The sequence below is a fragment of the Orycteropus afer genome, unplaced genomic scaffold (genome assembly GCF_000298275.1).
Source record: "Orycteropus afer afer isolate SDZICR_OR568_19922 unplaced genomic scaffold, OryAfe1.0 scaffold00124, whole genome shotgun sequence".
Classification (NCBI taxonomy): domain Eukaryota; kingdom Metazoa; phylum Chordata; class Mammalia; order Tubulidentata; family Orycteropodidae; genus Orycteropus; species Orycteropus afer.
Window position 1 is genome coordinate 5,202,882 of NW_006921711.1, and position 16,335 is coordinate 5,219,216.

General features: G+C 39.9%; 1 protein-coding gene across 1 annotated transcript in view; it reads left to right on the forward strand.

The window, feature by feature from the left end:
• Positions 1-16,335, forward strand: part of PRKCE (protein kinase C epsilon) — a 794,842-nt gene that overhangs the window by 487,221 nt on the left and 291,286 nt on the right. The window contains exons 8-10 of the mRNA XM_007944393.2: positions 1,099-1,195; positions 4,439-4,638; positions 8,501-8,674. Of these exons, the coding sequence (XP_007942584.1) occupies positions 1,099-1,195; positions 4,439-4,638; positions 8,501-8,674 (471 nt within the window). The remainder of the gene's footprint in view (positions 1-1,098; positions 1,196-4,438; positions 4,639-8,500; positions 8,675-16,335) is intronic.

Consider the following 16,335-nt stretch of genomic DNA (forward strand, 5'->3'; position numbering starts at 1 on the left):
TTTTGCTGGCCTTAATAGTGGCCTTTTATTGCAAAACTATATTAAGTATTACATTTCTAATTTCGTATTTACATTTTTAATTCCACACTATCATCTCTGAAAATACTCTAAATTTGATGAAGACCATAAATATAGAGATACAGGAAGCAATGCAAATTACAGTCAGTACAAAAGTAAAGAAAAATGCACTAAGACACACTGTTACCAAGTTGAAGTTGCTGAAAACAATTGATTAAGAAGCCAGGAAAACATATGAACACACACACATACACACATGCCCACAGTCTGTACAAAGAAAGAAAAATTGTTCATACTTTCTTTTCAGAGACTAAGCAAATTTCAAAGTGCTGAAAGAAGAAGAAAAAAAATCCTGTCAACTTAGTATAATCCATACCAAAAAAAAAAAAAAAAGTGATCACCAAACAATTTATAGTGATAAGAAACAAAATATAAAATGAAAAAAAAAAAAAGGACGGCTCTCCTGCTAACCCTCTAAGTGGTTGTCAGTGGTAGCTAGGCATCATCTGGTTCTTCTGGTCTCATGGTCAAATAGGCTGAGGATTGCATGGGCTACCAGTCCCTTGGATAAACATGATGCCAAAAAATAGACTTCGTTGTCAGGGGAAGCATCCTATGGAAATTTGTCAACAAATAGCAATACATCTGGAAATATTTATATTTATTGAGTACCTATTATGTTGTACAAATTAGTAGATACTCGATAAAGTCTTGCCTTCAAAAAATCCATAGACTGCCTGAGTAGAGAGCTCTGTACAATATATACATACAGACAGTACTAATTATATACAGGTGTTAGAGACAAGTGTCTTAGTACCTTGGGTGAGGCAACTTAGATCATAGAGGGAAGCTTTATGGAGAAGGCGGGGTTGAGCTTTGTTTAGAAAGTCCAGTGGTATATAGCTAGAATAAAACTCAGACAAACTGAATTCTCTTCTTTTCTTCTCTTTAATTGTCAAATAAGACCATGAGTCTCTGGTGTCCCTGGACACCAGGCGCTCTGAAAGCTCTCCGTACGGTACATCTTAATGCTTTTGACCTCTCTGCTGATGGGCTTCTCCCTTCTTTTTCTCTGTTTAGCTCATTGCTGGTGCCGAGTCCCTGCAGCCTGCTTCTGGAAGCTCACCGTCTGAGGAAGATCGATCCAAGTCAGCACCCACCTCACCCTGTGATCAGGGTGAGACCCTCAACTTTCCTTCTTTACCTCTGAGCTCTGTCATTAGTAAGAGTAAGGAGCTCGAGGCCTTGCTACCAAAGAATGAGCTTGTTAGCTCAAAAGCCAGCAGCCCTGGAAGTTTGGCAGACATCTTCTCCTTGTCCATTTAATAGCTGTTTTTTCCACCCTCTAAGGATCTCTTGAGTACTAGGCACTCAAGGTAGCCATTCCTGCCTTAAATTCATTCCATGACAGGGTAAGAAGAAAAGAGCATAACATATTGTGGTCCTCTATTTCCAAGGTCTCTTTCCCTGGTTCCAAGTGTAGAGGAGAGGGAGCGGTCCAGCCCCTCTCTCTCCCCTCTTCTGCCCCAATGTCTGATACTAGATGTGTCAGCCCTACTCACTTAGGTTGAGTTTGCACCCTCTCCCTCCTCCCTCTGCTTATCATCACACTCCAATCTTGAGATTAGGTCAGAGTTATGGGATAGGTTGGGGAAGGTCTCCATCCTGGCCTTTGGTGGGTAAGGAAAGGGAGTTAGAGCTGAAGATGAGGCTGAAAAAATAAGTGGAGAAGAAGCCAGCTCTAGGCTGATTCCCTCTAAAGCTCAACTGTTGATGTCTCTTTCTTCCTCTTAAGAATATGCTTAAAGTAATAATAAGTCTCTGAGTTCTGTAGGCATCCAAGAACACTAAGGCAGAGGAGGGGCTTATGCATTTAAAACCTTGCACTCTAATGACCTGCACTGAACTGCCCTTGGGAAGGGAAGTATGCACAGGAGTAATGTAGGCATAAGCATAAACCTCTAAAACAAACCCACTCCCATGGAGTCAATTCCAACTCATAGCAACCCTATGGAACAGAGTAGAACTACCCTATAGAGTTTCCAAGGCTATAAATCTTTATGGAACCAGAATGCCTCATCTTTCTCCCGCAGAGCTGCTGATGGGTTCAGACTGCTCACCTTTGGTTAGCAAACAGCTCTTAGCCAGTGCACCACCAGTGCTCCTTAGGGTTAGTCATAATAGCGTAATAGTAGAGCTTAGAGTTTCTATAGCCTCTTTTTACTTTTTAAAAGCACTTTTGTGTTCATTTTATGCAGATACCAACTCCATGTTGTTGCTGTATTATCATCCCTGTATTACAAGATGGGATGTGAAAGGCTGGAGAGTTGAAAAGACTTATCCCAGGTCTGGAACTAAGTCAGTGGTAGGGGGCAAGACTGTGTCCCTCCTGGCCTTGTAATCCTGTTTTCAGGATCCATGCCATCAAACATTACTTAAAGATCAGCCCTTCTTAAACCAAACCCAGAGCCATAAAGTCAATTCCAGCTCACAGCAACCCTATAGGACACTGTATAATATGCCATAGGGTTTCCAAGACTGTAAATCTTTGCAGAAGCAGATTACCTTATCTTTCTCCCATGGAACGGCAAGTGGTTTGAACCACTGACCTTTTGGTTTGCAGCCCAGTGCTTTAACTGGTGCCAACTTTAGTGCCATCAGAATTCCTTCAGCCCTTCTTACCCAGGTAAATAAAATAGCTTCAGTCTCAGGGTACCAACCTTGAGGTCATAAAATAAAATATCCGAGTCTCTCATTGTGCTGGTCCAATTAACTTTTGCATCTTTATGCTCTGCTTTATTCCAAAAGAGATTAAAGCCATTAATAAGTAATCAGACAGTTCTCTGGGTCCTCCAAATTAGCAGGGATTATTCTGGGCCAAAGTGAGCATTTTCACGTTTCCTTTTGTAATGTTGAGACCTTTGGAGCTTCAAGGAGGCAGGGTCATATGATTAAAAGTTTCAAGGTAAAAGGGAAGTGGCCATGGTTTCTAGTCCTGGCCCTTGCCCAGTATGCTGTCCATTCTCTCAGGGCCTCTGTCCTGTTAGTGAAGGTACCATATTGCCCATCAGTGATATGGCACAAATAGATGCGAATACCCTTTTGCAAGACATGGGGTTATTACGGAGCAAGTATATGACATAGTTTCTCTTTTCCACCATTGTAAGAAAACATGGAAGGATATTTTCTTCAAGTTTTGGGGATACCCAAAAACCCAAGTTCTACCATCCAAATTCCATTTGGTAACTAGTCTCAGGACTTTTAGGTTTATGCTGAGGCACAAAATTGTACTAAGTAAAGAGTCAGTGACAGTTAACTGCTGAATTTGTGGTGGTGGTGATGGGGGGTATCTGTTGACTCAGGTGCTGTCCTGCACATCTTTCCTTACCATCCCAGTACATCTCAGATGAGTCAAACTCTGATCTAAGTAAAGATGTCTAGATTCCTTGAGTGAGCTATAATGAACCTCAGTCTTCCTAAAAGGAACGTGAAGGTCTCTTTATGACCACCCAGGCCTGGTTCTAAATCCAAAGTGTCCATGCTCCCCTTCTGGTAATCCTAATTCTTTACAAGCATATTTTAAATTTGGATTATGCTCCAGGTGCCCATTTCTACACAGAGGCATGTATGTATTAGTGAATGAATAGCTAACAATAGAGCTTCTTCAAATAGCAGAGGTCAAAGGATCAGCCAGCGTTATCACCCCCAGGTAACTCAGGTCACATTGTCTGGAGGGGCTCAAGACTGACAGTTGTGAGATTTTACTGAGGAATTCCTGCTGCCCAAGATAAATTCACAATGTGCCAGTCTGGGAAGCAATTTTTTTTGTTAATGATAAGCTCATGTCTGTTTCATTAGATAAACTTGGGTGAGTCAGGTGTTTAGAGTAAGCGCTGCCACAAGGCTATGCAAAGTCCAGTAGAAGGAAAAGCATTCCTAGTCCCACTGTTGAAATTATTATATTACCAATGAGAACTGTGATGACTGTTCTTGGTTAGTTGTTTTCCTGATCTTCAAAGGAAACCTGAAGGGTCCCTCTTGGCTTTGTGACCCTGTAAGTTTCCTGAGAGGGCCTGGATCCTTTCTCTACATCTAGAATAATGGCATAAGCTACTAGCCAGGGGGTTTCCAAAAGATCAAGGGCCCCAGTGTCATCTGAAGGAGTCTGTGGGCTAGTGAACTCCTCAAGGGCAGGAACTGTGTCCTCCTGTTTGAATACCCAGACCCTGCTATACATTAGGTGCCAATGAAAGTGTGTTGAACAAATGAAGAAACAAATAAAGGGATCTCACGTTCGTTCTGTTGCTGTGAAGAACAGGAAAGAAGCTCAGACAGCTGCAGATTCTGGGGAAATTCTGCTTATGGAGTGCGGAGGGAAGAGCTATGTGCTAATGCAATATCTTATCACCCTTGGCCCTAGAAATAAAAGAACTTGAAAACAACATCCGGAAAGCCTTGTCATTTGACAATCGAGGGGAGGAGCACCGAGCAGCAGCATCCACCGATGGCCAGCTGGCAAGCCCGGGCGAGAACGGGGAAGTCCGGCAGGGCCAGTCCAAGCGCTTGGGTCTGGATGAGTTCAACTTCATCAAGGTGTTGGGCAAAGGCAGCTTTGGCAAGGTCTGTGGCAAGCTTGGTTAGACCTGCTGATTTTCTCTACCCTCTGGCATTGCCTCATTTGTTTGATCTCAGGTTACAAGATGAGCATTTCAATCTCGTCTTGTTATCTTTTCTTTCCTTGCTGAGTGGAAATGGCCTGAGGCCAAGTGGATAAGAGTCCTGGTTCTGCTGCTCAGTAGCTGTGAGACTTTATTGTAGTCATTTAACCTCTTTAGGATTCAGTTTTCTTCATTTGTTAAATGGGGACAGGAATCAAGTTGATTCTGACTTATGGCGACCTCATGTACGTCATGTATGTCAGAGTCAGATTGTGCTCCATAGGGTTTTCAGTGTCTGATTTTTCAGAAGTACATTGCCAGGTCTTTCTTCTGAGGCACTTCGGGGTAGACTCAAAGCTCCAACCTTTTGATTCGTAATTGGAATGTGTTAACCATTTGTACCACTCAGGGACTCCTTCAAGTGAGACAGTGGGTAAGAAAGCACTTTGAAAGTTTAAAGTGCTTTACATTCCATTGTCAATACTAGAACAAAAATTTCTTCCATCTCAAATTCTTTTTTTGATTCATTATGAAAACTGAGAATGAACTCTAGAACCTCTGACCTCGGTGAATATAGGGTTCAAAGCAAATCTTAGTATTTATTGCTTTGAAAGTTCAGTGTTATTTACCTGCCTTTTTAGGCACTTGCTAATGTTTTGTTTATCTTAAGCACATAGCAAAAAAATGAGAATAATGATTTCATGTCTTGTATCAGTCTCCTCTTATCTGCATACCTTTGCCATATTCAGCTCCCACTGAAACAAACACTGTGGTGTTGGTGTGAGAGCAGAGTGGGCCCAGTAAGTGTGAATGGTGCTCAGCCAACTCTTTTGATGGCTTTAAGAAAAAAAAAAAAAAAAACCCAACACATTGCCATTGAGTCAATTTGAACTCAAAGCAGCCTTATAGAATAAAGTAAAACTAGTAGCGTAGTGCCTAAGGCATTTGACTGCTAAGGGGTTCAAACCCACCAGCCACTTCTTGGAAGGAAGGTTGAGCAATCTACTTCCATAGAGATACCGCCTTGGAAACCCAAGGAGGGGTCACTATGAGTCCAGTCTGACTTGACAGCACATAACAACAACAACATAGGGTTTCCATGGGAGCTCTGGTAGCATAGTGCCTAAGGCACTTGACTGCTAACCAGAAGGCTGGCGGTTCAAACCCATCAGCCATTCCTCGGAAGGAAGGTTGGGCAATCTACTTCCGTAGTGATACTGCCTCAGAAACCCAAGGAGGGGTCGCTATGAGTCGGGTCCAACTCGATGGCAAACAACAACAGTCTTTACAGAAGCAGATTGCCACATCTTTCTCCCACAGAGCACCTGGTGGGTTCAAACCCCTGACCTTTCAGTCAGCAGCCAAGCAATTAACCACTGCACCCCCAGGGCTACTTTTTGATGGCTTCCTGAGATGGAAAATAATCCCCTTTCATTTAAGAAAGAAAATGTGGAGAGGCAGAGAGACTAGGAAGCTGTTAGCATTTCAACTGAGACCTCTGATTTTCTCCTCAAAGCCATGCTTTGGGGTTGATTGATGGGCATTGTCTTTCTGAGGGTGTCCTGGGGTGGTGCAAATGATTAAGATGCTTGGATGCTAACCAAAAGGTTGGAGGTTTGGGTCCACCCAGAAACACCTCCTCAGAAGGAAGGTTGGGCAATCTACTTCTGTAGTGATACCACCTCAGAAACCCAAGGAGGGGTCGCTATGAGTCGGGTCCGACTCGACGGCACATAACAACAACAGAGACATCTCAGAAGTAAGCCCTGCTGACCTATTTCTGGAATATCAACCATTGAAGACCTTGTAGAACACAGTTCTACTCTGAAAGATGTGGAATTGCTGTGAGTCAGAGTTGAATTGACCAGGCACCTGGCTCTGGCAGTTCCTGGGGTCACATGCCCCCACTTGTCTTGGACTCTTATTGACTGCAGATTCATTCCACCTCTCTGCAAAGGGAATGGCTCTAGGAACGCCCCCGGGGTAGGGGGCCTGGTTCCCGGCCATCTCACCTGACCCTATCTCATTCTTAGATCTCCATGGCAGGAAGATAGCTGGAGTTTACTTAAATGGCAAAAGCTGAAACAATCACATTCTTTAGAGAATGGCTAAATAAGAAACAGACACCAACCTTCTTTCCTAAGCAAGACTTGGTATAATTTTGAGCAAGATTCAAAGGAAACAAGTAGACTCAGAGTTTCCAAGTTTCCATATGGTATTGGCAGCATGGGAACTTCGATGACTTGAGAGCACTGAAGTTGTTTCTTAAGAAAAATTACAGCCCAAGTTTGAGCCAGTTTTAGAGTTTGTATTATGTGTGGGTAAGGAAAAATCTTTTGGTTAACATCATGAACTTTCCCATTAAATTTCTGATTTGCTGCTCTTTAACTTTGACAGCTTAGTTTGGAATGCTCTGCTTAGGAGTTAGCTATTAAAAAGATTTGTGACATTTATAGAGAAATGAGTCCAAAAATATCAAATGATAGGAAAACTTTAAGACTATAGAACTGTTAATTAGCTCTCTGAAGAAGGAATCACTTTCCCAGATTTAAAGCTATGGAAGGAATCATAAAGAAAAACAAGGATAGATTAAACTGCATATAAATAAATGCTTTTATTCAATAGAAAAAGAATTATAAAACAGGCTTAGAAAAATCTTTGCAGTTAATAAAAGGTTAATATCTTCATATACCATGCTCATACAAATTGGTAAGAAAAGAGTATAATATAAAATAAAATAAAATACTAGACAAGAATAAACCAAAAAATATTACTCACTGCCATCAAGTCAGATCCAACTCTTAGCGATCCCTCCTTGGGTTTCTGAGGCAGTATCACTATGGGAGTAGATTGCCCAATCTTCCCTCTGAGGAGTGGCTGGTGGGTTTGAACTGCCAGTCTTCTGGTTAGCAGTCAAGTGCCTTAGGCACTACACATCAGAGCTCCCATATAAGAGTAGAGACAGACAAATAATTTACACAAGAAGAAATAACAGAAAAAAAATATTTAAAAAGTTTCATTGCAAATCAAAGCACCATTGAGATAACACTTCATCAATTGAACAAAAAGTTTTTAAGTAAAAACACTCAGTGTTGGTAAATTGCTATGAAAATGCAACACTTCTATGTGGGGTATATGTGCCCATTCTTTTGTAAAGCAACTAGGAAATGTGCATGAAGAACTGTTAAAAAAAAAAAAAAGTTAAAAAATATTAACCCTATCATCCTTTTCTGAAATTTCCTATCCTAAGGATGTATTCCAAAAGAAATAAAAAATTTACATGTACAAAAATATTCAATGTAATTAATTTACATAATACTTAATAATTAGATATAACGTGTTATATTGTTATATGGAAATGGTTAGATAATTTGTGGTATATTTACTTGACTCAAATATCACCAAATTTGGTAATAATGGAAACCATGTAAAAACCACTCATTATGTAATCAGTTAAGAAGAAAGAAAACCAATTTCTCTGTATACTGTGACTGCCAATATAGCAAACACATGTGAACACATGAATTACCATTTAACAGATATACATTGAGCTTCTCTTTGCTGGGGCATGGCGCTTGACATCAAAATGAACTAGTGGCTGTATTAGGATATTAGGATGACAGATTTCCTAATTTTTTAAAAATGTTAATATAAAACGAAAAAAACAAACCCATTGCCATTGAGTTGATTCCCACTTATAGAGACCCTGTAAAGAAAAGGAAAAAAAAAAAAAAAAAGGTATTTAAAGCTTGTGTTTGGCTTGTGCTTCTTGTTTTGATTCCAGACATGTATAGATTGATGGGGGGTAATTTGGTTAATTACAGGTCATGTTGGCGGAACTCAAGGGTAAAGATGAAGTGTATGCTGTGAAGGTCTTAAAGAAGGATGTCATCCTTCAGGATGATGATGTGGACTGCACGATGACAGAGAAGAGGATTTTGGCTCTGGCGCGGAAACACCCATACCTAACCCAACTCTATTGCTGCTTCCAGACCAAGGTATGTTTACGAAGAAGTTGACTGACCACTATCTTGGGGTGGCATCTTGACAATTCAGATAAAAAAATCAATAATAGACCTCCTGCCTTCTCTCTCAAAGACTTTGTAAAGTAGAATGGATTTTACTCTTAAAAAGATCAGGGTATATTTGAACAGCATCCTCTTTTGTAAGGGCATGGAACTTTCCATTCAAAGTTGTGCTTGTGAAGGGACGAGAGAGCCATAGAACTCTTTGGAAATGTTGCTAGACAAAGCCATATGGTTAAACCCAGTGTTTGCTTGATGGAAAAACTAACAGGTGTGGTTAGTCTTTGTCTGCTCCTGACTTTCTATCACTAGGCAAATCACTTAATGTCCGTATTGCCTTCAGGTCAAATGATAAAGAGTAAAGCCCACCCTACCTGCTGCTAACTTGTATAACATCAAATGAGGTAACGGCTATCAAAGAAAGATGGCTTAAAATTCCCTTGTGAAATACAGATAAAAGGTAGCATTTTAATTTACCTTGAAGCCAGAAGGTGGCAGTAAAGAAACAAAAATGATCTATAACTATATTATGGAGTCTGACTTCCCAGTGTTGTAACTGATTGCTACTTATTCTTAGTAAAGAGGAGAAATATTAAAATTCTTAATGAAGTTAGAAGTTATTTTGGGGAAAAAAAGTATTTTTTGAAACCTCTTTGGGAAAAAAGTTAGTTTGGTAGGACTCCTTACTGATCTGTGGCCCTGGGCTTCTTGGAAGGTGAAGATGACCTTGTCCAAAACTCATGCATCTGGAGCCCATATTGTGAAGGGACGGCCCTGAGGAGAGGCGATCCCTTGGTGCCTGGCACACTCTCACATCCATGGTGTTGCAGATGACAGGCTCTCCACTGGAATTCAACAATTACGCATTTAGTCATTTGGCAGGCATTTATTGAATCCATCCTTTGTACCTGGCCCTGTGCCAGGAGCAGAGGATACTGTGGTGAGTAAGACCCAGCCCCTGACCTCAGGGAGTTTACCATCTCTGTGGTACAGCATTTCCAAAAAGGCATTTCTCATGAAGCTAATCTCTCATGAAGCTGTAAGAATAAAGGACTCTGGGTCATAAGTTTGTACTCTTGACCTCTCTTAGAGATTCTAAACACATATTTGCTTACTAAAGTCCCTGAGAAGATTTGCAAAGAAAAAAAGAAAAAAAAGATTAACTCTGTTTAGTCTACTATTTCCCAACTTATTTGATCCCAAGTTCACATACACACACACACACAACACCACAGCACCTATTCCACAGTGAGAAACGTTGGTCTAGTGGAATTTTTCCTATCCTTCTGACCTCTCAGAGGAATGTGAAATCTCTGTTCATAATCACTCTGCTTATCCTTCAAGGTCCAATTTTAATCTTTTGAAACCTTCCTCAGAGACTGCTCCCTATCATTTAACAAGAATCTGTCCCTTTTCTAAACCATAGGACTTATTAACTATACTAATTTTATTTTATTGTAATAGGTATATAAGTAAGAGAACTTTTGCCATTTCTACAATCTTTACTTGTACAGTTCAGTGATATTAATTGTATTTATCTTGTAGTTCAACCATCACCATTAACCATTTTGAATTTTTCCATCACCCTTAACAGAAATTCAATGTTCCCTAAGCATTGTATCTTCATCTTCCCCTCCCTCTCACTCACCTCCATTACCACTAAATAAAATTTAATCCCTATACACTTGCCTATTCTAGATATTTCATATAATATGGATCACACAATATTTGTCCTTTTGTGACTGCTTATTTCATTCAGTTTTTTAAAAAATTTTTTTAGTGCATTTTATTATAATACAATTATATTTATTGAAATACAATTTATGTACAGTGAACTTCACAAAACTAAAGTGACATGGGTCAATGCATTTTTTTTTTTTTTTTGCAGTGCTCCCTCTCCTCCCCTCCCACTCCTGGCAACCAACAAAGAAAGTTTCCCTCCATATATAAACCTTTCCTTGACACTCCACAACAATGAACTAATACTGTATTTGTCCTGTGATTGACTTATTTCACTCAGCATAATGTCCTCCATGTTCATCCATATTATGCAGTGCTTTGCAGACTGTACATTATTCTTTAGTACTGCATAGCATTCCATTATGTGTATATACCATAGTTTGGTCATCCACTCTTCCACTATAAATCTTAGAGATAAGTCCCTTGCCAGATATGTAACTATTGGCAAATATGAATTTGTTGCTGTCATTTTTGATATGTGCTTTTTTGTGGTGTTGATTTCTTTGTTCCATATAATTTTCTATGCTGAGCTTGTTTTGTTTATGAGTCGTGTTATCACTTCCTTCGTTGCTATTGTTTTAGTATTTGCTGAATATTTATGCTGGGTCCTCTTTTTTGATGTGAAGATTTATCATTCTTTGAGGTTACCCTGTGATTTATAGTTTTCTTCCCATGTTTAGAACAGGCTGTTCTATCTTTTAGTTGTCTCAACTTCCCTACCATCTAGAAGTTCTGTAATGACACAGTCTTTTCCCTCTTTTTTGTTTGTAGTTGTCCTCATTTGTCAATTGGTATCTCTGGTTCCCTGTTTACAATCTCATAGCCTTATTTACTTTGGATATTTCCACAGCTGGGTTGATTTCTGGGTTATGTCATCATGTGTGTTAATGGTGAGTTGTTGTTGGCTATTGTTGCTTCTCTGTCCAAAGGGCACCCTTTAGGGTCTCTTGTAAGGTTGGTCTGGTTTGAACAAAGTCCCTTAATTTCTGCTTATCTGGAAATGTCCTAATTTCACCATCATATTTGAGGGACAATTTTGCTGGGTACATAATTCTTGGTTGGAAATTTTTCTCCTTCAGTGTTTTATATATACCATCCCACTATCTTCTTGCTTGCATGGTTTCTGTTGAGAAATCAAACTTAATCTTATTGGTTGCCCCATGTAGGTAACTTTTTGTTTTTCCCATGCTGCTCTCATGATTCTTTCTTTGTCTTTGGTTTCAGTAAGTTTGATGATGATATGTCTGGGTGATTTTCTTTTGGGGTCTATTCTGTTTGGGGTGCATTGGATTTCCTCAATGGATATATTCTCATCTTTCATCATACCAGGAAAATTCTCTTCCAACAGATATTCGACAATTTTCTCTGTGATTTTATTTGTGTCTTCCTGTTCTGGAATTCCAGTTACATGTAGGTTATTCCTTTTGATGGTATCTCACATGAACCTTAGTCTTTCTTCAGTTTGTTTGCTCTTTTTTTCTGATTTATCCCTTTCCAAAGAAGTGTTCGGGTAGTTGCCTTCAATTTCGCTAATTCTGTCTTCCATTGATTCAATTCTACTCCTTTGCCCATTCAATGTCTTATCTATTTCTGCAAATTAAGTATTAATCTTCTGGATTTCTGTGTGTAGATTTTGTATCATTTCTAATTTTTCATTTATTTTGTCATTTTGTCCTTGTATTGTCATTCGAAATTGTTCTAGAGTTTTCTCTGTGTTTGCCTTGATCTTTCTCTCGATTTGTTGAAGATACCTAAATAAAATTCTTTTGAATTCCTTATCAGAGAGTTCCAATGCTGCCTTTTCCTCAGGGATATGTTTTTGGTCCACATCCTGGTCCCTTGTTTCTCCTTCTTTATTTTGCTTCTTTGTGTGGACTGTGATGCTCTGTTGTCTCTGAGGCATTGTGAGATTTTTGTGTTTATATTTAATTGGTGATTGTATGTTGGAGTGACTTGTCCATGATTTTCATTTTCTTTGTTTTGTTTGTATGTTATCTATACAAGCATGGTACTGTGCTGTGCTCCTCTATTTGCTAGTGGGCAGCACTTATACACTCACCACATATCTCCTTTCTTGTTATCAGCCGCTCATATGTCCCTGCTGACCTTGGCAAACAGAACCTATTCTTAGGTCCCTGGAATCCGAATGAGGATGCTATCACTTTAAAATCCAAAATGGTTGCCACTTGTAAAAATTCAAAATGGCTGTGCCCTTGGTCACTTTAAACATCCAAAATGGCCACCACTTGTAAACATTCAAAATAGCTGCACCCTTGGTCATTTTAAATATCAAAAATGATTGCCGCCTGTAAACAATCAAAGTGGCTGTGCCCTCCGGACAGTGGAAAGTCAACAGCTCAGATTGTCTCCCACCTTGCTATTTCCTTTCCTAGTCATAACCCACCAGCGTAGTCATCCCTGCAGCCCTTGGTGACCAGGGCTGATCTTGTTTAGGTCAATTCTCAGGTCCCAACACCACTTGGAACTATTCAGGCTGGTGATCCCACTGGAGTAACTGACAGTCTGCATCTCTGACCGTCTCTGTACTGACTGTTTTCATTCAGGTTTTTCCACTAGTTGGTGCCTAATCCACTTCTGTATAGTTCCTTTCAGAGCTCAGGGCTCCAGGATAATCTTCTGTATCTCTGTCAATTGTTTTTTCTTTTCTTTGTGGAAGAGGGTCTGTGTGGTTTGTCTGCCTATTCCTCCATCTTACTGGAAGTCTGCTATTAAATTCAGTTTTCCAGGTTCATCCATGTTGTAGCAAGTATCAAGACTTCAAGCTGTACTATTTTGATGTATGTTATATAATGTCAGTATTTAAGGTTAGTTTTTAATGTTCATATGCAGAGTCCAACATGACAATAGAGGCTCAATGATGAGGTCAATTTTCTTCTTTTTTCCACTGGAGCATAATTCTGGATTAGTAAGAAATGATGGTGTAGTGCTTTAAGGCGTTTGACTGCTAACCAGAAGTCTGGCGGTTCAAATCCACCAGCCACTCCTCAGAAGAAAGCATGGGTAATCTAATTCTGTAGAGATAAGGCCTCGAAAACCCAAGGAGGATCGTTATGAGTCAGATCCGACTTGGCAGCAGTGAGCAGTGGGTAGTTTTTTTTTTTTTTTTGTATACTGTACATCTTTGTTGTCCACAGTGCTTATCTCAGGATCTTACACATGATAGGTGTTCACTGTGAGCTCAGAATCTGAGGGTTGGAAGACTATTTTTTTTTTTTTTAAATTGTTATTTGGGTGAAAATTTACAGAGCAAATTCACTTTCCATACAGCAGTTCACATACATTTTGTCTCATGACATTGACTACAATTTACCACAATGCAACAGCTTCCCTCCCACTTTCTTGTGATAGTTACCTCTTCCCTGTGTCCATCCTTCCATGCCCTCCTGCCCCCTGAGCTGTCTACCTGTGCATAAACAGCCCTTCTCTCTCCCATGATTGTTCTCTCCAAGGAGTGTATCTACCCTCAGGTAAATGTTCAACTCATATGCTTGTCTTTTGTTTGGCTGGAAGCCACAGGTGTGGTTCAATTCCAGACCTGAAGGGCAGACAGGGGCTATAGTCTCAGTGGTTCCACCAGGCTCCATCAAACCTGCAAACCTGGTCCCCCCCTTTTTTTTCCCAAATGACGTTGAGTTTTGTTCCACATTGATCTCCCTCTCTATCCAGGATCTCCTACATAGATCTCCCTCCGAGTGGTTGACAGTGGTAGCCAGGCACCATCTAGTTCTTCTGGTCTCATAGTCGTATAGGCTGCAGATCACATGATGTACCAGTCACTAGGACTAATTGTTTTCATGAATCTTTGGTTTTCTTCATTCTTCTTTGCTCTGGACGAGGAGAGATCCATCACTGTATCTAGATGGCTGCTTGCAAGCTTTTAAGATCCCAGTCGCTACTCATCAAAGTAGGAGGTGGAACAGTGTTTGTGTAGAATGTTATGTCAGTTGAGCTTGAGGCCCTCTGTGACTATACTATGCTCCCAAGCCCACAGGTTCAACACTTCAGTCCCTCTGGGTAGCCAGCTGTGACCAAGAAGTGACTACAAACTTGTTCCTTGTCAGGTCTACTATACACCTGGGAATTCAGATGATACAAATACACTTATAGGACCATTGTCTGCCAACCCTACACATGGTCTTGGGTACATTCCCCACTTCACAGACATACTTAACAGTTCACCCATCTATCCAGCCATATACCCATGTTTGTCTTCACTTACAATGCAGTACTGTATGTGCAAAAGGGTTTATCTTTGCTGTCTGTACCTCCCATCTACCACTCTATGTCTTCCTCTTCCTCAGTGCCACCATGTTGATCACTCACATTTGGTACATTGCCCTTCTCTTCACCCAAATCAATACTTATCTCAACCTATCTAACAGTGTTCCCTCCCCTCACATCCCACCCCTGGTAACCAACAGAGTAGATTTCCTTCCATAGATAAACCTTTCTTTGACTTTTAAAATAATGGAATAATACAGTATTTCTCGTTTTGTGATTGACTCATTTCACTCAGCATAATGTCCTCCAGGTTCATCCACGTTATGCAGTATTTTGCAGATTCTACATTATTCTTTAGGGTTGCATAGTATTCCATTGTGTGTATGTACCATAGCTTGATTATCCATTCCTCAGTTGATGGACACCTAGGTTGTTTCCAACTTTTGGCTATTGTAAATAATGCTGCGATGAACACTGGTATGCATATGTCTGTTCTTGTCATGGCGCTCACTTCTTTAGGATATAAACCTAGTAATGGAATGCCTGGGTCAAATGGCATTTCTAATTCCAACTTTTTAAGGAATAGCCACACTGCTTTCCACAGAGGTTGTACCATTTTACAGTCCCACCAGCAGTGTATGAGAGTCCCAATCTCTCCACATCCTTGCCAGCATTTGTTATTTTGTCTTGTTGAATTTTGTTACTAGTGCTGGAGCAAGATGGTATGTCACTATTGTTTTGATTTGCATCTCTCTAATAGCTAATGATCATGAACATTTCTTCATATGCTTGTTGGCCGCCTGAATATCCTTGGTGAAGTGTCAATTCATTTTTTCTGCCCATTTTTAATTGGATTATTTGTCTTTTTATTATTGAGGTGTTGGAGTTTTCTATAAATTCTAGGGATAAGTCCCTTGATAGATATGTCATTACTAAATACTTTTTCCCAATCTGTAGGTTCTCTTTTGACTCTTTTGAAGAAGTCTTTGGAAGCACATGAAAATTTAATTTTTAGAAGGTCTCAATCATCTAGTTGATCTTTTGCAGTTTGTGCATTTTGGGTTTGCTTGACAGTCTATTTATGCCATATATCAGGGCTCCTAAATTTGCCCCTGATTTTTCCTTGAGGAACTCTATAGTTTTAGGTTTCACATTTAAGTCTTTGATCCATCTGTAATTAGTTTTTGTGTATGGTGTGAAGTACAGATCTTGTTTCATTTTCTGAAAGCGGATATCCAGTTTTGCCAGCACCATTTATTAAACAGATATTCTCTTCCACATTTAATGGATTTTGGCCCTTTTTCAAAGATCAGCTGACCATAGGTTGACGGATCTATTTCTGGGTTCTCAATTCTATTCCATTGGTCTATGTGTCACTCATTATACCAATACCAGGCAGCTTTGACTACTTTGGCTGTATAGTAAGTTTTGAGATATGGCAGTGTAAGACCTCCTTTGTTCTTTTTCTTCAATAGTTCTTTGCTTCTCTGAGGTCTCTTTCCTTTCCATATAAAGCTAGTGATTGGTTTCTCCATATCCTTAAAAATGTTGATGGGATCTGGATTAGGGATTGCATTGAATGTATAGATTACTTTGGATAGAATTGACATTTTCACATTGTTCAATCTTCCTATCCATGAGCATGGGATGTT